At 41.1% G+C, this 26,772-nt stretch overlaps 1 protein-coding gene across 1 annotated transcript in view; it reads right to left on the minus strand.

Annotated features, from left to right (window-relative positions):
- Positions 1-26,772, minus strand: part of LOC122801236 (mucin-4-like) — an 81,721-nt gene that overhangs the window by 20,829 nt on the left and 34,120 nt on the right. Inside the window, exon 4 of the mRNA XM_044070788.1 lies at positions 14,558-14,739. Within this exon, the coding sequence (XP_043926723.1) occupies positions 14,558-14,739 (182 nt within the window). The remainder of the gene's footprint in view (positions 1-14,557; positions 14,740-26,772) is intronic.

Genomic DNA, 26,772 nt, shown 5'->3' on the forward strand with positions numbered 1-26,772 from the left:
GCCCATAATCTGGTAACAAAAGAATGCATTATACTCAACTGTTGCACCTGAACTTAAATTAAAACAATTATTAGATGTATAATTACATCTTTATGTAAGGTGTGAACATTGTAGAAATAAGATCAGATTTTAGCCGATATACTTTGCTCTCAATATCCCATAGTGCCCATATGAAATGCTCATAAAGATGTACTCATCTGAGTATAAAGTAGACACCTACTACTCCACTGATCATGGGTATAACCAAAGAAGATGATGTAAGCAATGGTGCTCAAATTACTTGAGAGGGAATAGCATTTTATTTAGCTCAGGGACACCCAGTTGTCATACCTCCAGACATACAAATAAAACTGAAAAGGTAAGAGAAAGTCAGTAATACATCTGTCTCTACAATCATGTGCACATTTAATTACATATTTAAGGTATTTACCAGAGGAAATAATTAAAAGCTAATGGGGTTGTATAAACCTGGAATAAGGGGGCACTTTTCAGTAATTTCTCAACAATTCCATGTTGTAAATCCATTTCACTCGTGCCTCATAAATATTTATTAATAACTGTAGAATACCTTTTCTGTTGTTCTTTCTCACCAGAAATTGTATTGTCAGTCCTCAGGAACTACCTAAAGATTGATCAGACTTAAGAATTTATTTCACTAGAGGTCCATGGTTCAGTGCTGAGTTTTTCACAAATTGCCCCATATTGGCCTATTACTAATATGCTTGAAGTTTTATTATGCCATGTATAGGAATCCATATCATTCACGTCTGCACAATCAGTATGTTGTTAATTTATAACATTCAACTCCCCATACTTTCTATAACATAAGAAACACTGAACAGAATCTGCTACACTGCTGCATTTTAAAAGATTGGCAGATGTGAGTTAAAAAGATGTCCCCCTGCCTATAGATATTTGCTACATTTAAGGGGTTATATTTAATTTGACAAATTTGCATTTTATGTTCAAATTGCAGTCCAAGAGAACCCAGCACAGAAATTATATCACTGACCTTGTACAAATCCATCTCAAATTTATTTTAATCCTATTATTTCTGACATAATTCCTTTGCCTGCCTACTTTCACCAAATAGAGACTTAAAATCAATGTACAAAAATACAGTATTGTCTTTGCTTAAATCTGGAAATGTTGCCATATTAAAGCAGGCTTTACAGTTTGCATGCAGTTTCAATAAATGCACATTCAATCAGTGAAAACAGAATACTGATAAGAACAGAATATGCTGTACGTTTGAGTACAAAAGCATTTTGTTTAAATGCTACAAGGCTTGGGAACCAAGGCTAAAGAGGCATGTAGAACTTTACACAGCACTGGTATTATTAGGAAATATGTCAGAGACAGTTAAGTTAGTTCATTTGGACTGATATGTAGAAATTCATGGCAGTGCAGTCCTCAAAATGCAGTACAGACAGTCGAGAGAGGATGCAGAAGTCAGGTCAGATATCCAGCATTCCAGAATATTAATGATATTATTCTAGAGGATTAGAATGTAGGTGCAGAAACTATAGATCTAATTATCAGCACTGTTATTATAGAGAGTACCATTTCTGAGTACAGAATTTATGGACAGTATAATGAGTGCAGAAACTACGGACATTAAGATTTGATTCAGATATTGTTGATATCTATCTCCACCGTACAGTACATAATAAAGCATAATTAACTGAATTACAGTATGTGCGGACTTTATTCTGAAAGGTACATGGAGATTTGGCTCATAAAGGAGAGAATGGTACTGATTCAGCATAGTTCTGGGTAATTAACAGATAAAGGCATGCATTCCAATTTCATTCCACCTGTTTCCAGTTAATTTCAGTATCCTACAGTCATTTCAGTTTTTACAATGAGCCATTCTTACACTTGGTAAATGCCCTTTCTTAGCTTTGTTAATTTTTGTCATTTGGTTGTTAAAAAAAAAAACAAAACATCACATACTGTCAACTAGCTATTTTTGCAAACCACAAGTAAGTTTGATTTCACACATGCTAATCATGACATTAAATTTTAACGGTAATAAAAACAAACACGCTCGATAAGGCAAATGTCCTGTTGCTGCTGTTAAACCAATTGAAGTAATATCCAGAAATATATAGCAGCAGTAGGCAACCACAGACTCGACAAAATGCCAGTATAACTGTTTGTAAAAAGTGATATAAACATTTATTCGGTAAGCGCTTTCACATCTGCTTCCTCAGACCGTAAAACCTGTTTAAAACACAAACACTTCTTTTTATATTAGTCATGTGTCTAAGTTAAATTGATCAATTAGTGATTTAAAAATACACTGCTCTTAAAGTATCTCGCTACAACACAACTTAAATATGTACTTTTTACACCAAATAATTAACTAATTTTTCCAAAGTAAATCAACTAACTTCATTCATGTTAATATAATCGAGAATCACAGAAAATCTTTAAAAATTCATTACTTCAATGATCATTGAAGTATAAAAACATTGTAGCAACTGACCTAATGCTTTGTGCCTTAGTTTATGACTAATTATATCGGCTAATAAGCACAAGTTAGGCCATCAAATTAGTTATATGTTGCTACTCTTTAAAAGTAAAAATTAATATTATTAAACAACATATCACTTCTCATTAGAATGTCAAAGTGCATTCATTATAAGCATATACAAATAAGCAATGTAAATTCATTATTTCATTCAATATTAATTTATAAAGGTATATACACCTTAATATTTAAATATTGTCTTTATACCTATATTTCTCATATATTTCCAGCTGTGATTATCGCATCCCATAGTCACTAACTATAATGACTAGTTTACGCATGCATGAGCTGATGGATGCAGTTACGCTTATAAAATCATAAAGAAACGTCTCTTCACAGCTATAAGTATATGCATATGAATGTAAGATCACTAAATAATACTAATCATAGGAAGTAATGTGCAAAAAATAATATCAACTACCTAATGTTTGTGTGCATCATGATGCTAAATATGAACCACATCTTCCGAATATAGAGTTGATAAATACGCATTTCATATCTTACAGATATTATTCTTTGTCCCTCAATAATTATATATTTCTACCTACATGTACCATATGAGGGACTATACAAAAAAGTATAAATAATAATGCCAACTAAATATATATATATATATATATATATATATATATATATATATATATATATATATATATTAACACATTCCGGCCATTCTGGTACTTGTTCCTAATAAATATATGAATATAGCTATATGATGTTAAAATATACATATTTATATTATCCAGGAAGTGAAAAATGTTTTAATACACCATTCACTCTAATACATCTAAATACCTATGGTCAGATATAATCTGACCATACCAAAAACTGTTTACTTCATATTAACAAATACAATGCAATGAATATATAAACATTTTTGACTATTATGCACAGGTTACTGTACATAATAGCTTAAACCATTTATTATCTCAAACTAAATATAAACTATTTAAAAAGCTCATGTTAAATATGTGTCATGAAGACATATGTCTTTCAAGTTGAATAGTATATAAGGGACAGGACAGCATACCTCGTTTCTGTATATATATACTAAGCAATGATAAACTATATAAATGTAGTATAATAATATGGTACATGTAGGTAGAAATATATAATTATTGAGGGGACAAAGAATAATGTCTGTAAGATATGAAATGCGTATTTATCAACTCTATATTCGGAAGATGTGGTTCATATTTAGCATCATGATGCGCACAAGCATTAGGTAGTTGATATTATTTTTTGCACATTACTTCCTATGATTAGTATTATTTAATGATCTTACATTCATATGCATATACTTATAGCTGTGAAGAGACGTTTCTTTATGATTTTATAAGTGTAACTGCATCCATCAGCTCATGCATGTGTAAACTAGTCATTATAGTTAGTGACTATGGGATGCGATAATCACAGTTGGAAATATATGAGAAATATAGGTATAAAGACAATATTTAAATATTAAGGTGTATATACCTTTATAAATTAATATTGAATGAAATAATGAATTTACATTACTTATTTGTATATGCTTATAATGAATGCACTTTGACATTCTAATGAGAAGTGATATGTTGTTTAATAATATTAATTTTTACTTTTAAAGAGTAGCAACATATAACTAATTTGATGGCCTAACTTGTGCTTATTAGCCGATATAGTTAGTCATAAACTAAGGCACAAAGCATTAGGTCAGTTGCTACAATGTTTTTATACTTCAATGATCATTGAAGTAATGAATTTTTAAAGATTTTCTGTGATTCTCGATTATATTAGCATGAATGAAGTTAGTTGATTTACTTTGGAAAAATGAGTTAATTATTTGGTGTAAAAAGTACATATTTAAGTTGTGTTGTAGCGAGATACTTTAAGAACAGTGTATTTTTAAATCACTAATTGATCAATTTAACTTAGACACATGACTAATATAAAAAGAAGTTTTGTGTTTTAAACAGGTTTTACGGTCTGAGGAAGCAGATGTGAAAGCGCTTACCGAATAAACGTTTATATCACTTTTTACAAACAGTTATACTGGAATTTTGTCGAGTCTGTGGTTGCCTATTGCTGCTATATATTTCTGGATATTACATTAAATTTTAAGACAAAATTGCACAAAGAAAATGCAGTAATGTATTATACTCAGCTTAAAGAAATTGAATATGTCACTTTGTAAGCAAAAGGAGAAAAGAAGGATAGTGGGAGGAGAAGATATAATATGGACCCATGTATTATAAACAGGAAGAATAAGCTTATGAGGAAAAACTAAGAATAGAAGACGTGGACTACAATGATGTGTGTGTGTGTATGTGTGTGTGTGTGTGTGTGTGTGTGTGTGTGTGTGTGTGTGTGTGTGTGTGTGTGTGTGTGTGTGTGTGTGTGTGTGTGTGCTAAAATGGGTGAGTCTAGTTTAATTCAGGTTTGAGAAGTATTTTTTAACAGAAAGGGTTGTGAAGTTCTGGAAATGTTTCCTAGAGACAGTTGTGTGGTGCTTTATTCAGTTTCAAGAAGACTCAGAGAAGGAGGGTGAAGGGTTAGGTAGCTGAAGTGGTATATGCATTCTGCATGACAGCTGCAATGTCCAAGTGACTCAATAAATCAGTGATCAGCTTCCATTAGTGCATTTGTTTAGTACATTTCTAGTTTTAAATCTTTTAAAAGATGTAGTGCCCATATTCTAAAAGCTGCCTCTTTTTTCTAAAAAATGTCATCATTATAGACCTTTTAGAATGCATAATATCTTTAGAATATTAATTTATGAAGTTTCTCCATACTGTTTGGACAAACAGACCAAATGTTTACAGAGTGACTAAGAGTTGGCATAGCCCTTCTTCTCTTAAGTCCATTCATCTCCTCTGTCCACGCTCTTCAAAAAGTTTACTTAGTCCCCACCTTTTATAGCCATCCTAATATCTTAGTATTTCTTCTCTATATCCTTCATGATGATGTTCCCTCTCAACTCTGACCCCATATTTCCGAATTGCTGTCATCAATTTCAAGACATGCATAACCTTCTTAGATTCATTCACCCCATCCTTCTTCCCATACTATCGCCCCTTCCTAAGTACAGATATCCTGTACTGTGCCTCCAAACAAAGAGACCATTTTGACCTTGAACTTCCAAGTATCCACCTTAACCTCTCAGAACTGGAAACTACTATAACAAAGTAAAACAGGTACTTAACTGTTTCCATACATCCTGCATTTACCCTTCTTATGCAGCCTGCTGGTAATGATCCAATCTGTGCAAAATCCTCATGTGCCAACCATAAACCTTACCTAAAAGTCACACCTCCTGCAACTCTATACATTTTGCTTCTCCTTTTTCAGTTCAGACCATCTCAAGTTTCCCTCCTTTTTCCTACCTCGTCAACCTCTTCACTCTTCTCCTTCACATTCCTGTCAATGCAGTGCCTAGAATTCTGTCTTCTCTTCCAACCTATCGTCTTATTCCACACCCAGCACCTGTCCACATTTTGCTTTTTCTTTTATCATCATTTAACAAACTCAGGATCTAAGAATCCTCTCTTTTACCCAGACTCATATCTCTCTATCTCTTCTAGCATAAGAGACATATTATCATTCTCCTCCGCCTGAGCCTGTCTTCTGAAAAGGTTTGAGTCCTCCATTTACAGATCCATGTGCAGTCCATAACCCTGCATCACTTTACTTACCTGCAGTACCTGAAGAAAAAGAAGATGAAGAAGAAGAAGGAGAAAGAAAAAAGCCCAAAGGAAGATAAGCATACCTCTTCTAAGCCACCTTATTTCTGATGAACAAAATCCAAATAAGTTCTAGGCAGGCAGGTAGACTGGACTCCAGATGTAACTTTAAATCAAAATAAATGTATTTGTATAAAGCGCTTTTCATCCAATTCTATATATGAACTTCTTCAGATAGAATTGGACAAAAAGTGCTTTATACAAATAAATTTATTTTGATTTAAAGTTACATCTGGAGTCTGGTCTACCTGCCTGCCTGGAACTTATTTGGATTTTGTTCATCAGTCTGCTTTTTGTGGTTGTTTATCTAGCCACTTTATTTCTGAACAGCCAAGAGCAGACTGACTTCTGCACACTTGCAATACCTTATTGTTTGTTTGTGTCTTTCGGCTTTTCCCGGTTAGGGGTCACCACAGCAGAACTCTGGTTCGCTAATGATTGGCAGATGATTTTTTAAGTACCGGCTTGCCAGGCCTGATGCACAACCTTCAACAAAGGTACACCCATTCACGCATGTCTCCACGCAGAAGACGATCTAGCTGAGAATCGAACCGGACAGCATCTTACTGTGAGGTGACAACGCAACCGCAGCACCACCACTGCGTATTATATGTATATGGACATTACTAAACTCAGAATACCACATGCTCTATTTATTGCACAACATTACCCCCATGTTAGGAAGATATATTTTCTATAAACTACTTTTGCAAAATATGTAACAAAATTTAATAATTTATCAGTTCTGGTAACAGTTTGAAAGCCAGATGACTGGAAAGTTGCTGTTTTTTGGTAGGACATCATCAACACTTTGTCTATCAGTCTAGTATTTAAAGTGCTTCATCACATCACCCATAGCATTTAAAATGCATAAATAAGTGAATACCAAACTACAACAATTTTAAGGCATTTTTTAGTGTTGCAAAGAAAACTAAAGATGTTAAGTTGTCCAATCTCGCCTTCATTCTTGCTGGATGGGTTCAGAGCCGATCCCCGGCTCCGACTCAGCCACTTACTATAGCTCGAGAGCTCTTTACTGGCTCGAGGCTACCCCTTGTTCCAGAATGCCCAGTGTCAGCTACCCAGATCTCGTTTGCTGCTTTAGCTGCGAGGTTGTGATCAAAACTGGCTCAGGCTTAGTATTAAAATTTGATATATATTTTCTTATAGTAGTTACAAGTTTATTTTATTGTATATCCCTTATCTCATCCTTGTGGTGTTTTTTTGTGCTGTGTTGGCCATAACCCCTTAGTCGCTAGTCCTTGTGTTATTCCCTGAACTTGTTTAACTTAGAGAGTCCCCCCCAAGGACAGCCGTTTAAGTTAGAGGCTCTCCTTTAAGGTCTTTATTAATTTTTAGTTTACTATTGTAGTTTGTCTTTTTGGTAAAATGTCTAAGGAAGTTAAAACCTCTGGTTTTAAAAAGTGTGACTCATGCTGTCAGAAGTTGTCTCTGACAGATGGGCACACTAGTTGTATTTACTGCCTGGGGGCTCTGCACCTGCAGGACTCTTGTTCTATTTGTCATGCCTTTAGCCTAGGGGTCCTGCAGGAGTAGAAAAACAAGCTTATCCTCCATGGCTTGTTAAAACAGGATTCTCTGGCTAAAGCATCTTAGCCAGTGAACCCTTTAAAACCTGTCAAGCCATCGGCTCCATGTTTGGAACCGACCTGTGAGCTTGACAAACCAAGTGTGTCAGTGCCATCTGGCACTGACAAGACTACTCCTCCATCAGCTCCAGCTGTTACTTTGGAGCCATCTTGGAGCCACAAACGAGCTAGGTCTCCTTCATTGAAGCTGATTTGCTCAGTGCCACAATCACCTTTACTTCAAAGCAAGACCAGTCATCACTCATCTTCCCACTCTTCTCAGCCTTCGAGGTTGTCGGATCAGGATGTGGAGAGAGTGGTCAGTAGGTTGCTGAAGTCACAGGCCCTTGCTAAAATGCTTTTGAGCCCACCTCAAAAGGCTTCGGCTCCATCTGCTTCGATTTTGATTGCTCCTCCGACTATGCTTAGTTCAGAGCCAGAGTCCATGGATGCTCCAATAGTGGTTCCTTTGGCTCCAATGACATCCTCTTTGGATCTGATATTGGCTGCAATTACCTCGGTTCTTCCTCCCATCAAGGTATCTGGGCGCGGAAGCTCTCTCCTCGGCTCCAAGGGGGGAAGTGGCATCGGCCCCTTGTCCGACCCTGCTCTCCCTCTTGGAGCTTCAGCTCCCACATCGGCCTCGGAGCAATCACCCTTGGCGCAGAGTGGGATTCCTGTCTCTTCAGAGCTGGAGCCCTCCTTGTGTTGAGACCATGATGCCTTCAAGGTCATGCGGAAAGTGCTGTCCCCACAGATGGCCCCACTATCAGTTCCATCAGCTCCGTCCCCCTCGGTGCCTGTGACAACCTCTGGTCCTCCTCCAGCACCAAAGCGTAGGGAACCTATGCCCCAGGATACCCCATTGGGTGACCCCTCTTCTTTCAAAATCTCCCCAGAGCATTCTTATCAGGCTTTCCAGAAGAAAAAGTGCAAGAGGAAGCACCAAGACTCCCCTGAGTCTGTCACCTCAGATACAGATACTGAATTGGAGGGGTCGCCAAGGTCCCCCTCTGAAGATGTTTCCTTTTTGGGCATCCTTGAGATTCTCAGGTAAAGGCATAGCTGGACTTCCCTAGCCCCCTCCGAGAATGAATCTGTATACCTGGACACATTTGGTTCACAACCTTCCACCTCCTGGGTGTCTCCATCTTTTAATCCACTCATGTCTGTAGTGTCTAGAAAGGTTTGGACAGCTCCAGATTCCATGGAACCTGTCCTGAGGAGACCCAATAAATTTATCACAGCCCCCCAGGACAAACAACTTGTGACTAAAGGTGTCCCAGTTGATGCCATGGTGGTAGCAGCAGCCACAAAGAGAGAATTAGCTGAAACATTCTCATCTGTCCATCTACCAAATAAAGAGTCTCATATGATGGACAGATATGGGAAGCGAATGTTCTCATCAGCGACCGTCTCCCTTAGGTCCCTGAACTATCTTTCCCATTTTACTAGGCTTCAGAGGGATCTCCTAAAAGAGCTTGGAGATACCCTACAAGATCCCACAGCTGAGGGAGCTTCAGCCAAGGTAGCTACCGAGCTGGTGACTCTTAATTCAATAGTCAGCTCCTCCATGAGGCTTATTTCATACTCAGCTGATGAAGCGAGTAGAGCTGCAGGAACAGAAGTGGCTCTTAGGAGACATTCTTGGCTGTGGCTGTGTCAGTTTACGGAACCTTTCAAAGCGTCCTTCATCAACATCCCCTTTGATGGCTCCTCCCTCTTTGGGCCTCAGGTGAATGACATGCTTACCAGGTGTCAGCAGGAAGGCAAGATGCTGTCTGATGTTGGAATCCATTTTTCCACTCCTACCAGACCATACCCAAAGGGTCAGAAGGGTGGAAAGATGTGGTTTCAAAAATTCCAGGGACCCTTGCTTGATGCACAGGGTGAATTTTCCTCCAGAGGCAGAGGGAGTACTAATAACAATGGCAGACGTCGCCCTCATGACAGAGGGTGTCTGCAAAATCAGGGTGACAGAGATACATTCTTTTCCAAACCCTATCAACATCCCTGAAAGGATGCCTGACTGCTCAATTCTGGAGGGAGTCAGGGGAAGGTTTTCATTGTACCCAACCACCTGGCAAAATATTAAAAAGACAAATGGGTACTAGCCATTATATCTGGAGGTTACAAGATTCCTTTTCATCAACCCCCTTTTGTTCCAAAAAATCCATCCCAGATGTTCCACCCAATCTAAGGGATCAGGCAGTCACAGATGATTCAAGACTGCTAGAAAAAAGAGCCATTCAGGATGTCCCCACAGACCAAGTAGGATCCGGAACTTACTCAAGATTTTTTTTTGTGCCCAAAAAGACAGGGGACTGGAGACCAAGTCTGGATCTCAGCAGGTTAAACAAATCTGTACAAAAAGAAAAGTTCTGGATAGTAACACTGCAGTCTATTTTCTCCTTTCTTGGTCCGGACAATTGGATGTGCTCCATAGATCTTCAGGACATGTACTATCATATAAAAATGGATATATGGTCCAGGAGATTTCTACGCTTCTGGCTAGGGGCCAGTCATTACTAATTCAGAGCTCTGCCCTTTGGTCTCACCACAGCCCCCAGGGTGTTCACCTAATGCATGGCAATAGTCATGGCTCACCTGAGACGTCAGGGATTCCAGGTGTTTCCTTATCTAGATGACTGGCTCCTCACTGCTACCACCAGGCAACAACTTATAGGGGCATGAGATTACACCATCACATCCTGTGCTCAACTAGGCATCACAATAAACTTCAAAAAATCTGCCTTGTTGCCCTGTCAGTCTATTACATACATAGGAGCAGAGCTAAACACAAGAAAAATGATTGCAAAATTGCCTCAGGAAAGAGTTTCCATTATTTGAAAACAGGTGTCACTTCTCCTGAGGAGCAAAATAATTCAAGTAAGATATTTTCTTTAAGCTCTAGGGTCCATGGCACCAGCCATTCTTCTAGTTCCCTTAGCATGCTTTCACATGAGAATCCTTCAGTGGCTTCTTTTCACATAATGGTCCTTCCAGGAATTACCTATGTCTCACATGATGCTAATTATGGAATCTTGCAAAAGACACCTTTCCTGGTGGATGGTCTCCCCATTAGTTACTCAGGGCAGACCATTCATGGAATATGATCCAGTTGCCACAGTGACCATGGACGCTTCCCTGATAGGGTGTGGGGGGGGGGGCATTATCTAGGGAAGACAGTCCAAGGCACTTGGCAACCTCACGAGTACCACTTGCACTTAACGTCCTGGAGATGAGAGCGGTGCTCCTGGCATTGCAAGCTTTTCAAGACTCTCTCCCTGCTGGGACTATTGCAAAATAGACGGACAATATGTCAGTGGTTTTCTACAGCAACAAACAGGGCAGAACCAGGTCTTACGCCTTGTGCCGAGAGGCCCTCAGACTGTGGCAATGGACGATTTCCTCCCAACGTTTTCTGACAGCAACGCATATCCCTGGGACATCCAACGTAATATCAGACAGCAGGGCTATCCTCATGCCTCATGAGTGGTCTCTGAAACAGGAAATTGTGGATCTTATTTTCCATATATGGGACCAGCCTTGCTGCAATCTCTTTGCCTCTCCCCTCAACAACAAATGCAGCAGCTACTTATCCCTTGTTCCACCTCCAGGTCAGACACCCAGGGATGGTCTAGTGTATGACTGACCTCAGGGACTCCTTTATGCATTTCCCCCCTTTCCCCTAATTCCAAAAGTCATTCCGAAAACAAAATCGTTGGGTTGCAAAATGATCCTCATTGCCCCCTATTGGCCCCGAGAGATTTGGTTTCTGTTCCTTCACCCCCACCTTCTAGCCCAGCCTTGGATTCTGGACCCAGTACCGGACCTCTTGATTCATCAGTCAGGCGGGCTACACCAATCCCTTCAATATCTCAAGCTCACAGCTTGGTTACTCCACTTCCAATCCTAGCCAGTCTCCTCAATATTTCCCTAGCAGTGCGTGATATTATTGTTTCCTCCCATAAAACAAATACAAGGAAAGTCTATGCTAGCAAATGGAAAATATTCTCTTATTGGGCAGAATCCAGGAATTTAGATCCTTTTACAGATCCTGTACACAAGATTTTAGATTTCTTAGCAGAACTGCTTCATTCTGGTGCAGAGGCTGCTACCATCAGAGTACAACTAGCTGCCATTTCTAATTTTCGTGTCAGAGATTCTAACTCCAGCATAATGTCTCACAAACTCTGTAAGGCTTTCATGAGAGGTACATCTCTACTTAGACCCCAGTGAAAGAGCCCCTTCCACCTTGGGATCTTAATTTGGTTCTGGCATCCTTGATAAAGCCACCTTTTGAACCAGCAGCATCATATTCCTTGAAATTTCTCTCTTGAAAGCCCTCATCCGAGTTGCTATTACTTCTGCCAGACATGTTTCAGAACTTCATGCACTATGTGTTCGCCCTCCATACCTAGTTTTTCACAAAGACAGAGTTTCTCTGAGAACCAACCCATCTTTTCTACCTAAAGTTTGTTCAGAACACAATTTGAATCAATCTATTGAACTTCCTGTTTTTTTCCCTAATCATTCCAATAAGGCAGTATACAGATTATGCTTACAGGTGATATTTTGAGGGGTTGCATGGCATGTGGGCATTGCTCACACTGTCATAGGGTATTTAAAACCACTGAATTCACCAGCCAAAACACACCTAATGTGTACAATATTGAGTTTTTTGCCAATTGCAGCACCTCTTGGGTGATTTATTTGGCCACCTGTTCATATTCTGCCTTTTATATAGGGCAGACATCACGGCCTTTGAAATTCAGAATAGGTGAGCATATCAGTGACATTAAAAATAAAAGGCAATCTAATGCACTTTACAAACACACTTTAAAACATACACAGGCAAACTTCAGGTTTACGACTATTGACTGTATCAAGGGTGAATGTATGGCTAAATCATGTTGGTACTCCATATTAAATGCTAAAGAGAAGAAATGGATAATTAAGTTGCAGGGTTTGTTCTCTCCAGGCTTGAATGAACATTATTAATGAAGGATGTATTATCCAATGGGATTTTTTGGTGGGCTGGTTTTGAGACTTTATAAGTGAGTTTGGTTAACTCAGTATTTATGGCACTTCACTGAAGAAGGCATTCTGGCCGAAACCGGTTTGGTTTAGGTGGTTTTGGGTTGATACTCTACACCTAGGAGTTGCTTTTTGTTTAAATGTGCTATTGATTCTAGTTTATGTGTATTTCTACACATTAAATTTATGTTGCTTTACCACATATGGTGCTGGCTTCATTTTTGACTTTGAGAATACAGATTACACCAATTGGATGTGCATAGACAACTGCATTTCTAGCTCCATAGAACTAAAGAGATGAGAAAATCAGATCAGTTGTTCCTTTCATTTGCTAACAACAAACAAGGCCTTCCAGTTGCTAAAGTAACTTTGTCAAAATGGTTATCAGTCACCATAGCTCATACCTACCATTTGCGACAAAAAGTTCTTCCAACAAAACCCAAAGGTCATTCAACCAGGTCAGTAACTACTTCGGTAGCATTTCACTCTAGATTGCCCATAGATTCAATTTGTGCAGCGGCTACTTGGGCAGATCCTCATTCATTCATTTCTCATTACAAAGTAGATGTGGTCTCCCGGGGCAGGGCTTCCTTTGGTTCCACGGTTCTGAAAAGTCTGTTCCAATGAGCCACCCAGGATTGAGGTGCTAGGTACGCTGTCCCATCCAGCAAGAATGAAGGTGAGATTGGACAACTTAACATAAAGAAGTTATATACCTACCATAATGTTCCATGTTAGTTCTCCTTCATCTCGCCTTCCTTTTTGCATCCCTCCCTCCTTCCCCCTTCCTCGAGGATTGAGAGGAGTTTCTCAATGGTTTCACTGGCTAATTTGTTTTGTTATTAATTGCTTACCAAGCAAACCATGACAATTAACTGTATATCCAGGTTTATTTATGGATTATATTTTATAATTATGTCTAGTGTGGGCATTCTGCGATAAGGGGTAGCCTCGAGCCAGTAAAGAGATCTCGAGCTATAGTAAGTGGTCGAGTCGGAGCCGAGGATCGGCTCTGAACCCATCCAGCAAGAAGGAAGGCGAGATGATGGACAACTAACATGGAACATTATGGTAGGTACATAACTTCTTTTTTCTTCACTAATGTACCTCTAGTATTCAGAGGTAGTTTGCAATTAACATAATGATTGCATTGATTATATCAAAAAGGGTACAATGGTGAAGCCCCATCTTTGGGTATGTATAGGTTTGCTTCACAGATAAAAGCTTAATATAAATTTGATTTTGAATTTACTTTTGCATATTTGAGGAGACATCAAACTCCTGCTGTTCTCACAACCAACACACAGCTGTCTACAGAATATATGCAGGGAATTTTACTGGTACAGGTATACAGTTTTACCACATTTTATTTTATTCACATGAGCTGCACTCTCTACTGTTGTTGATTTTAGCAAATTAATATACTATTATATCTATAACATGCCTTGTACTAGTTGCTTATAAGTAATCCCTCTCAGACCATACCTTTTCACGGAACTCCTAGACAGTTTAAACAAGTACTGTTCAGGAAACTGTGTTGTTCTTGAGAAAATTTGTACAAAACAAAGGTGAATGGCTGCATAGCTAGCATTATAACAGTTTTGTGACTTGTATTGTGAAAGAAAAGTATCTGCAGAAATAATTTCTTATTATTTTACCAGTTTTATACTCACATATAGAGAAGAATCATTCAATCTTGTTGTATCATTCCAGAAAGAGATTCCATTGCTTCCACAGAGTGAAATGACAAACCTAGGGCTTATTATGGATGAAAGGTTGTTGGAAGCATCAGTTGCAATAATATATGCAGTGAAAGGATCGGCACTTGTTGGCATCCAGATGAGGGTACCATTATCTGTTTAACGGAAGAAGACATTTGTGTTAGCATAAGTTTCAAATAATATGCTATGTTCAGCTCTTGACATTTTACAAAACAAAAAAAATATTGCATAATTTGTTGGTGATTTCTATGTATTTACTGTTCTGTCATTCTGCTATAATATGCCTAATGCTTCATATATGCTGAGTAGTACATGAGCATTTTATAAACTATTCCTGCCTTCTGCATATCTGCTTTTTATTTCTGGCATAGAATTATCATAAAACTACTGCTGCTGCTACTGCTGATGGAGATATGGAACCATCTACACAATTTGCAGAATAACCGATCCAGGTAATTTACTGGTTAAAATTATTTTATTGCTTAAAAACATTTATGCTTTTGAGACATTATATATTCTTTAACGTGTATGCAGCACTTATTAATGTAACTTGCAATTGGCATTTACTTTAAGTGACAGTAGAAGCCTTTCAATTTGATGCCCATCTCATGGTAAAATTAAGCCTACTTGTTTATTGTATTTAAATTTCCCAAGCTGCATGTCTAAATTGCTAATCCAGAGATTTAAGTGTGCCCCCATTGATGTTTTCTGTATGTTTCCTAAATCTTTTCTCCACTGCACAAGACCATTTATACTCTAGAGTTAATCGATACAAAAAGAAGCAGTGCCAGCTACGGTCAGAGGTCAGAGTAGTACAGGGCTGTCTCAACAGGTCATATCTACAATGTTGTATTGTACTGAATCTGCACAGTGCCAGCTATGGTCAGCGGTCAGAGCCGTACAGGGCTGTCTCAACAGGTCGTATCTACAATGTTGTATTGTACTGAATCTGCACAGTGCCAGCTATGGTCAGCAGTCAGAGCAGTACAGGGCTGTCTCAACAGGTCGTGTCTACAATGTTGTATTGTACTGAATCTGCACAGTGCCAGCTATGGTCAGCAGTCAGAGCAGTACAGGGCTGTCTCGACAGGTCAAGTCTACAATGTTGTATTGTACTGAATCTGCACAGTGCCAGCTACGGTCAGCGGTCAGAGCAGTACAGGGCTGTCTCAACAGGTCATGTCTACAATGTTGTATTGTACTGAATCTGCACAGTGCCAGCTACGGTCAGCGGTCAGAGCAGTACAGGGCTGTCTCGACAGGTTGTATCTACAAAGTTGTATTGTACTGAATCTGCACAGTGCCAGCTATGGTCAGCAGTCAGAGCAGTACAGGGCTGTCTCGACAGGTCGTATCTACAAAGTTGTATTGTACTGAATCTGCACAGTGCCAGCTATGGTCAGCGGGCAGAGCAGTACCGGGCTGTATCGACAAGTCATGTCTACAATGTTGCATTGTACTGAATCTGCACAGTGCCTGCTATGGTCAGCGGTCAGAGCAGTACAGGGCTGTCTCGAAAGGTCGTGTCTACAATGTTGTATTGTACTGAATCTGAACAGTGCCAGCTATGGTCAGCGGTCAGAGCAGTACGGGGCTGTCTCCACAAGTCGTGTCTACAATGTTGTATTGTACTGAATCTGCACAGTGCCAGCTATGGTCAGCGGTCAGAGCAGTACAGGGCTGTCTTGATAGGTTGTATCTACAATGTTGTATTGTACTGAATCTGCACAGTGCTAGCTATGGTCAGCGGTCAGAGTAGTACAGGGCTGCCTCGACAGGTCATGTCCACAATGTTGTATTATACTGAATCTGCACAGTGCCAGCTATGGTCAGCGGTCAGAGCAGTACAGGGCTGTCTCGACAGGTCATGTCTACAATGTTGTATTGTACTGAATCTGCACAGTGCCAGCTACGGTCACTGGTCAGAGCAGTACAGGGCTGTCTCAACAGGTCGTGTCTACATTGTTGTATTGTACTGAATCTGCATAGTGCCCACTATGGTCAGCAGTCAGAGCAGTACAGGGCTGTCTCCACAGGTCGTATCTACAATGTTGTATTGTACTGAATCTACACAGTGCCAGCTATGGTCAGCGGTCAGAGCAGTACAGGGCTGTCTTGACAGATTGTGTCCACAATGTTGTATTGTACTGAATCTGCACAGTGCCAGCTACACTCAGTGGTCAGAGCAGTACAAGGCTGTCTCAACAGGTCATATCTACAATGTTGCATTGTTCTGAATCTGCACAGTGCCAGCTATGGTCAGAGAAGTACAGGGCTGTCTCAACAGGTTATGTCTACAATGTTGTATTGTACTGAATCTGCACAGCGCCAGCTACGGTCAGAGGTCAGAGCAGTACAGGGCTGTCTCCACAGGTCATATCTACAATGTTGTATTGTACTGAATCTGCAGAGTGCCAGCTACGGTCAGCGGTCATAGCAGTACAGGGCTGTCTCCACAGGTCATATCTACAATGTTGTATTGTACTGAATCTGCACAGTGCCAGCTACGGTCAGTGGTCAGAGCAGTACAGGGCTGTCTCGACAGGTCATGTCCACAATGTTGCATTGTACTGAATCTGCACAGTGCCAGTTACGGTCAGCGGTCAGAGCAGTACAGGGCTGTCTCAACAGGTCGTATCTACAATATTGCATTGTACTGATCTGCACAGTGTCAGCTACTGTCAGCGGTCAGAGCAGTACAGGGCTGTCTCAACAGGTCGTATCTACAATGTTGCATTGTAGTGATCTGCACAGTGTCAGCTATGGTCAATGGTCAGAGCAGTACAGGGTTGTCTTGACATGTCATATCTACAATGTTGCATTGTACTGAATCTGCACAGTGCCAGCTATGGTCAGCAGTCAGAGCAGTACAGGGCTGTCTTGACAGGTTGTATCTACAATGTTGTATTGTACTGAATCTGCACAGTGCTAGCTATGGTCAGCGGTCAGAGTAGTACAGGGCTGCCTCGACAGGTCATGTCCACAATGTTGTATTGTACTGAATCTGCACAGTGCCAGCTATGGTCAGCGGTCAGAGCAGTACAGGGCTGTCTCGACAGGTCATGTCTACAATGTTGTATTGTACAGAATCTGCACAGTGCCAGCTACGGTCACTGGTCAGAGCAGTACAGGGCTGTCTCAACAGGTCGTGTCTACAATGTTGTATTGTACTGAATCTGCATAGTGCCCACTACGGTCAGCAGTCAGAGCAGTACAGGGCTGTCTCCACAGGTCGTATCTACAATGTTGTATTGTACTGAATCTTCACAGTGCCAGCTATGGTCAGCGGTCAGAGCAGTACAGGGCTGTCTTGACAGGTTGTGTCCACAATGTTGTATTGTACTGAATCTGCACAGTACCAGCTACACTCAGTGGTCAGAGCAGTACAAGGCTGTCTCAACAGGTCATATCTACAATGTTGCATTGTTCTGAATCTGCACAGTGCCAGCTATGGTCAGAGAAGTACAGGGCTGTCTCAACAGGTTATGTCTACAATGTTGTATTGTACTGAATCTGCACAGCGCCAGCTACGGTCAGAGGTCAGAGCAGTACAGGGCTGTCTCCACAGGTCATATCTACAATGTTGTATTGTACTGAATCTGCAGAGTGCCAGCTACGGTCAGCGGTCATAGCAGTACAGGGCTGTCTCCACAGGTCATATCTACAATGTTGTATTGTACTGAATCTGCACAGTGCCAGCTACGGTCAGTGGTCAGAGCAGTACAGGGCTGTCTCGACAGGTCGTGTCCACAATGTTGCATTGTACTGAATCTGCACAGTGCCAGTTATGGTCAGCGGTCAGAGCAGTACAGGGCTGTCTCAACAGGTCGTATCTACAATATTGCATTGTACTGATCTGCACAGTGTCAGCTACTGTCAGCGGTCAGAGCAGTACAGGGCTGTCTCAACAGGTCGTATCTACAATGTTGCATTGTAGTGATCTGCACAGTGTCAGCTATGGTCAATGGTCAGAGCAGTACAGGGTTGTCTCGACATGTCATATCTACACTGTTGCATTGTACTGAATCTGCACAGTGCCAGCTATGGTCAGCGGTCAGAGCAGTACAGGGCTGTCTCGACAGTTCATATCTACATTGTTGTATTGTACTGAATCTGCACAGTGCCAGCTACGGTCAGCGGTCAGAGCAGTACAGGGCTGTCTCAACAGGTCGTATCTACAATGCTGTATTGTACTGAATCTGCACAGTGCCAGCTATGGTCAGCAGTCAGAGCAGTACAGGGCTGTCTCCACAGGTCGTGTCTACAATGTTGTATTGTACTGATATGCATCACCCAAGTCACACTCCCCTATCCCCATACCCAGATTTATTTATTCATACTTAGTTACTGAGGTAGTGCACGTATCAATAGTGACCGATTTCAGCCTCTGCACTGGTGAAATACATGACATTTTACAAACAAAAAAAAGGCAGCAGTGTAAGCAGCAACAGAGTATTAAAAGTAGTCACAGACAAATTGTATATGTACATTATAAGAAGGAGTGTAATTTACAATAGTTATGTTAGTTTCTAAACTTTCTACATTCATTAATTCAAGCACCAAGATCGAACAATGTTAGATGAGAGACGATAGTTGATTTCTAGAATAATAACAATTGTTTCTGTTTTCGATCGGCCTCAGAGTTAGACTAACTTGGTGAGCTTATGGGGAGCACAGTCTCCTGCATGGGCTAACTTTGAGTTTTGTCTTATGTTTTTTACATGCATTTTCAGATTTTTATGTTTTTGGTTTTGGTATTTTGACAATCAGTATATCAATGTAGAACTCTCATGCCCTATAACTGAAATGTAGGTTTCTGAAATTTTCTCAAGTAGCCCTGAATTTGGGTAGTTACTTTTACAGATAATGCTTTATAAAAGTTAACAATGGCTTAGGATAGACAGATTAGATATAAAATTATTGCTAGCAGGACCAGTCTCAAAAATTTAATTAATTTTCTAGCCAACTCAATTGACTTAGAGGGATAAAGAAAGTACAGTTGTGTACTCTTACCATAAATGTAGATGTTTGTGTGTGTTCACTGTTGCAGTCATTACTGTAGGGTTCTTCCTGTGGCAGCAGCCCTGGATCGGCCAGAGTCCCAAAGTCTGGATCCGACGTCAGCTGAGGTCGCTCCTTCCCTGACATCAGTGCGCCAGGGGTATAAAGCCCTCAGCCGGTGCCATTTTCCTCAGTTTTTCTTGCCCCAGATGTCTGGTGCCCAAAAACAGGCCAATAACTTAGACAGAAGAATAAGCATGCATCAAAATAAAACATATCTAAAAATCATAAGCACATATACCTCAGATGAAGAGTAGTATAAAGGAAACACAGCAAAAGAGGGGATAGGAAGGAGGGTAACCCAGACTGCGACAGTGAACACACTCGAACATCTACATTTATGGTAAGAGTACACAACTGTACTATGTTCATCGTGGTTCACTGTTGCAGTCATTACTGTAGGGTTGAATCCCAAAGCTAAGAAAGGGTGGCTGGAGAAGGTACAGACGGAACAGAAAGGGCGGCCACAAGGCCCTGCAGGACTGCAGAGGCAAAACCAGCCCTAGATTTAGAGTAGAGAGGGAGGTTGTAGTGCTTAGAAAAGGTGTACACAGAACTCCAAGTAGCAGCTTCTAAGATTTCCTTGGTAGGAACTCCACTGAGGAAGGCTGCTGAAGTAGCAGCAGCTCTGGTAGAATGTGTCCTAATGTTAATAGGAACTGGTTTGCCATGATGAGAGTAACAGAATCTGATGCAGTGGGCAATCCACTTAGAAATAGTTTACTTAGTGATTGCTTTTCTTGTGATGTAGCCGCATAGGCTACAAACAATTGGTCTGTTTTCCTAAAAAACTTGGTCCTGTCCAGATAATCTCAAAGCTGTCTGTGAATGTCTAAAGAATGCAAAATTCTCTCTTCTTCATTTTGAGGATTAGGATAGAAGGTAGGTAAATGAATAGTCTGATTCAAGGCTATCTTAGATACCACCTTAGGCATAAAAGAGGGATTAGTCCTCAGGGAAACCCTGTCCTGATGAAAAATGATGAAGGGTTACACAGACATGAGTGCTTGTAATTCCGAGACCCTTCTGGCAGAGGTTATTGCTAAAAGAAGGGCAGTTTTCCAAGATAAAAACATTAAATCTGTGGTAGCCGCAGGCTCAAAAGGGGACAGAGTAAGTTTTTCCAAAACATAGGTGAGATCCCAACCGGGAACTGGAGCACTTCTAGGGGACCTAATATTTTTTGCCCCCCTGAGAAAAAAGAGGGGGATCCGTATTCTATTATGCAGAAATAGCTGAGGCATGTATTTTGATAGATGAAAAAGATAGGCCCTTATGCAACATCTCTGTTAGGTATTGTAAAATCAGAGGGATGTTTGGAACTGTAGTATCAAAACCCTGGGCCTGATTCCAGATGCAAAATCTCTTCCATTTTCCTGCATAAGATTTCCTGGTGCTGGGCCTTCTAGCCTTAAGAATTACATCCATTATCTGCTTGGTAAGGGTAGAATTGCTTATAGCCCCTGGATCCGCCAGGCTGCTGGATTCAACGTTTTGACATGACTGTGCAGGATCCGGCCATCTTGTTGAGACAGTAGATGTGGAATTTGTGGTAGAATCCAGGGTAGACCCTGAGCCAAGTTCATCAGGGTTGAATACCAGAATTGCTGAGGCCAGTTGGGGGCTAAAAGAATCATATTTGGTTTGTCCTGTTTGATCTTCAGAAGTATCCTTGGTAGAAGAGGCAATGGGGGAAAAGCATACACTGAGAGGTTTTTCCAATTGAATGAAATAGCATCCACTTTCCAGGCCCGTTCGTGGTAGGTCCTCATGCAAAACGTTTGAAGCTGGTGGTTTAGGGTAGATGCAAAGAGATCTATGTCCGGGCACCCCCATGCCTCTGTTATCATCCTGAATACCTGAACATCCAACATCCATTCGTACGGATCTGAGAGATTTCTGCTTAGACTGTCTGTCAGAGAGTTGTCCTTTCCTGGCAGAAATTGTGCTTGTAAATCCACCTTGTAGGCCAGTGCTGTGCTCCACAGAGTCATGGCCAGTCTGCACAGGGGGTAAGAATGGGAGCCTCCATGCTTGTTTATGTACCACATCACTGTAGTGTTGTCTGTCTTTATCAGTAATTGTCCTGGTAGAATGAGATCCGTGAAAACTGTCAGAGCATTCTGTACAGCTAGCATTTCCTTCAAATTTATGTGCAGGTGCATTTGGTCCTCTGTCCAGGCACCCTGAAGACATTTCCCTTGCATGTGGGCTCCCCATGCATAGTCCAAAGCATCTGTCATTATCACTTGATTGGCTTTAGTGGGACAGAAAGGCTTTCCCTTGTTCTGGAGACAGGCCTCGGCCCACCAAAGAAATTCCCGCTGGAGGCAAGGCAGAATCGTGATCACTGTTTCCAAACTGTGACAATGCTGAGACCATACACTGTTGAGGTACCACTGTATTTTCCTCATATGCAGTCTTGCATATGGTATTAGCAGAATGCAGGATGCCATGTAACCCAAAGCCTGCAGAATTTTTCTTGCAGTTAGCTGACTCTTTGCAGCCAGGTTTTTGAAAGAGGAAGCCAGTTGCACTTTTTTGTCTGGTGTCAAGTAAGCCATCTGGGTTGTAGTGCTCAAAAGAGCACCCAGGAAAGTAATCTGTTGAGTGGGTACCAGGTTTGATTTCTTTAGGTTCACTATAAACCCTAGACACTTGAGAAGATGCTGCACAAAAACCAGATGCTGACATAAAGTCTCCTTGTTGTCCGCTTGAATGAGACAATCATCCAGATAAGGGTATATTTGAAATCCCTTCTGTCTGCAAAATGCCACTACTGGAGCCAGGCACTTGGTAAAGACCATGGGCACAGCAGATAAGCCAAAGGGCAGCGCAGAGAACTGGTAATGTTTCAAGCCCGCTTTGAATCTGAGGTACCTTCTGCATTCCTGCCTTATAGGAATATGCAGGTAAGCTTCTTTTAACTCCAAAGTCACTATCCAGGTGTTCTTGCTCAACATGGGCAGCAGCTGCTGCAGAGTGAGCATTTTGAATTTTGGAATGACCAAAAAAGTGTTTAGTACTGAGAAGTCCAGGATTGGTCTCCATGTGTTTTCCTTCCTGGGAACCAGGAAAAGCCTTGAATAAAAACCTTGCCCTATTTCTGTGTTTGGTACCAATACAATGGCCCTCATAGCCATGAGGGACTGAACTTGCTTCTGAGCCTCTGCCCATTGATGTTTTGGCAGATCTGGCCATCCATTTGGTTTTGGCAAGGTATGGAAATGAAACTTGTAACCTCTTAAAACTATGCCCAGAACCCATTTGTCTTGGGTTATGCGGCTCCAATTGTGATAGAAAAGAGCAATTTTTCCTCCCAAAGGCGCTTCCAGGAGAGGAGCCCCTGGAGCTAATAAGGGAGAGTCATAAAGACTGTTTCCTGTAAGGTTGTGACCTATCTTCTCCACCCTTGGGAGAGGGAGCACTCCACTGCCTGGGTCTGAAAGAGGTCTGTGCCTGTCCTCTACCTCTGGAACACCTGTATCTACCTCTCTGGGGCCTGTCCGAGGTCGGAAAGGACCATGGCTTAGCTGGCCAGTTCCTGCTAAATCTAGGAGGTTGCACCTGTAAAAAATCTTTAACCATCTGCATAGATTTGGCCTTGTCTTCCATTTTCTTTAATACCTCCTCGACCTTGGCCCCAAACAAAATATTGTGCTGCAGAGGGGCATCCAACAGTTTTGCTTTAACCTGATCTGGCAAACTTTGCTCCCTTAACCAAGCATGCCTCCTAATAACTGTGCCAGAAGCTGCAGCCCTGCAAGAAGCCTCTGAAGAATCAAAACCACAGTGAAGGGTATGTTTATCCACCTACTCAATAGCATGTAAGAAATCCTGTAGCTCCTTATCATCAGTATAACCAGAAACAGCTGACATCTTCTGCTTCAACACAGACAAAAGGTACTGCTGGTATTTCAACATATGAAATTGACAATTCAAAGCTCTAATAGACAAAGTAGCAGAAGTATAGACTTTTTTGCCCCATCTTTCCAAGGCTCTGGATTCCCTTTCAGAGGGAATAGGGTTCTGAGCAGAGGCCACTTTAACTCCCTTAGGGCCCTGCGAAATAGTTTCTGGATCAGCTGAAGGATTTTTAAAAAGGAATTTGTGAGAATCCGGCTCCCTATAATACCTATCCGGTTTGACAGAAGCAGGAAAGGAATCAGGAGAGAGACTCTGTAAAAACATCACCCACAATGTCCAAGACAGGGGGACAGCCAGGGGCCTATGCTGGGAAGAAAAAGAAAATCTCTAAGCCTTCTCTTGGATTCAGAGTATTTCTGCCCTTCCCAGTGGAAATGCTCTCGTGTCATGCAAGGTTTCCTCAAAAGAATAATCTACAGGAGGGGAAGCTGAAGGAAGGGATTCTTCAGCATCAGAATCCTCATAAGGAGGGAAGGAATAGTCCTGCTGAGGGGAAGAAGCAGAATAAATTGAACCCTGATCTGATGAATCATAATCTGGCTCTTGCCTAGGCCTTTTGGCAGGAGGGGGATGGGAACCCCTGATCATAGTTAGCAGGTCTTCGGCCATTTTAAGCATCTGTCCCTGAGGTCTAGGGCCTTGAATTGAAGATGCCTCTGCCTGTCTCTTTGACTTTCCGGGGCCTTTGTCTTTAACACTGAAGCCATTTTAACATGAAGCTGTGAAGGCCTGAAAACCCCCTCAGAAGCCGGTGCCTGCACAGTGGCTCTGGACCCATCTGGAGGGGGGGGGCATTATCCAAAGGTCCAGTCCCTTGAAATGCAGAAGGCCCCATCGGCTCTTCATGGGAGTCGGTACAGGTGAGTGGTTCAAAAGTGACGGATGACAGGGGCTGCGAAAGCGCCTCACTGACGACCGACAACCGGCTCTAATAAAGAAATGTCGTCCGTTTTGGACCTCGGAGGCCTGTGTTTATCTTTGCCCCGTTTGTGAGCTCCAGCCAGAAAGGAATCCAATGACATATTGTAATTAAATCTTCCAAAGTAATGGAAGGCAAAATCGTACCTGCGCTTAATAGTTCGTTGTTTAAATCTAGCACAAAACCTACAACTAGCTACATCGTGATCAGGGCCTAGGCAAGGAATACAGTATGAATGAAAATCCTTATGAGGTATTTGCTTCCCACAAGAAATACAATTAGTAACTTTTTCAGAGATCAGACTGGAGCAATAAAAAAGTTTCCCCAATGGGGTACTTAGCTTTAGACAGAAGAAGTCTTCAGACAAATCACCAAAGTGAACAGGAGTCGGCCGACCAGCACTTGAGAACTGCTTTGCTACGGGTACCGCGTGGCAAGAAAGACTGAGGAAAATGGCATCGGCTGAGGCCTTTATACCCCTGGTGCACTGACGTCAGGGAAGGAGCGACCTCAGCCGACGTCGGATCCAGACTTTGGGACTCTGGCCGATCCAGGGCTGCTGCCAGCAGGAAGAACCCTACAGTAATGACTGCGACAGTGAACCATGGTGAACATCTGCATATGACTCAGGTGACTTGGGTTTGGTTATTGGTATGGCTCCCTAGTTGGAGCTGGCATAGAGAAAGGAGAGAATATGGGGGCTAACCTGCTTGCCTTTTTTGGGAGGAGAGGGATGGGAAGCTTGTGTTGGGGTATGCTCTCTTTCAGTGAATCTCTATAAATGTTAAGATGTTTATGTCACAGACACAAGGTACAGGGTTTGATTCTCACCTTTGAAAGGAAAGTTGGCTAAGCTTAAAATGGCCTATGAGAACAGTTAACCTAGTACTTACTTATGAACCTACGAACCTATATATGGAAGGCTCTGTGGGTAAAGAAGGCAGACTCAACTGATTACATCAAATTGAAGCATGAATGTGTATTACACAGGTCCACTGTATATCAACTGTTTGTATGCTACAAGCATGCATGGGGGATGTTAGTGCTATGATTCCAAGACATGTGGCTGATGGTCCCAGTCTCACTTTGCTTGTTTCTCATCCTATGAAATGAATGGACCATACATCCCTCATCCCAGTAAATGACTTAGTCCATTGGGTGTTCTGTAAAGATGGGCTTAGTGTTCAGCAAGGAGGAACCTGAAAACAAAGAATTAATGTACAAATTAACTTGCAGTGCAAAGAAAACATATATTTACTGCCTAGTAAATATTAAAGGGTGAGCATCTAATTTTCAGATGCATTTCAAGTTAACTGTAATTTACAAGGGATAAACCACTAAGCCATTCTATGTACTTCACTTTCTCCTAAAATGCACTGTCTACAGTTCATATAAAACATACATCATATCATATTACTGTACTAAAGAAATAGCAGTATCACAAATCCATGAATCACTAATAAAGAAATTTGATGAAGACACGGACATTGAGATGTGCAGATAACAACTAGAGGACATCATTCCCTTGCCATAGTCTTAAAAAAGAACTCCATTTCAGCATCAAACTTGCATATTACTGAAAGCTTACTGGACTTTTCAAAGTTATGAATAGCAGTTTGTCTTCTTTTGCCATCTGCTCATTCTGCATCACATCTTCAGTGGCCAATTTAGTTAATAAAATATGGCTGTGCTAAGGTTGAATATTATGGGATGAAATTATGAGAATTTGTAAACTGCCTTGGTGTCCTCAATGAAACCTGCCAATTAGAGCTAGGTATGATGATGAAAAGCAATGCAGTCCTTGGAATAACAGAACAATACATGTGAATGTGCAGGGACTATATACTAACTCCAAGGATGTTATACCCATGAGCATTCCCCCCCCCCTCAGGTGCAGTTATCCTTGTTAATATATACGAATGGCCAAGATGTGGTGGGCACACTACTCCTCATTATGGGAGTGCAGTGGGAGGAGAGGGCCCCATGTAAAAATGCTGTAATGTTATAGCATTATCTTTTTAAATTTCCTATTGTTTTGTTTGACTTACAGCTTATAGTCTGGACATTCAGATTCAGAACCAGCAGATGTGTGCCTCACATATATCTCACTGAATTTCTAATAGACTGTATTATATAAGTACTTAATCTAAAATTCAAACAATAAAACAAATGGCCCACAAAAATATTAAACTAGTTTGCATTTTTTGAAATTAAACTCTAAAAATTTCCCAGTCATAAATGTGTATATATGTCTGCTAAA

This window comes from Protopterus annectens, chromosome 4.part1 (genome assembly GCF_019279795.1).
Source record: "Protopterus annectens isolate FY-2018-M chromosome 4.part1, PAN1.0, whole genome shotgun sequence".
Lineage (NCBI taxonomy): Eukaryota > Metazoa > Chordata > Ceratodontiformes > Protopteridae > Protopterus > Protopterus annectens.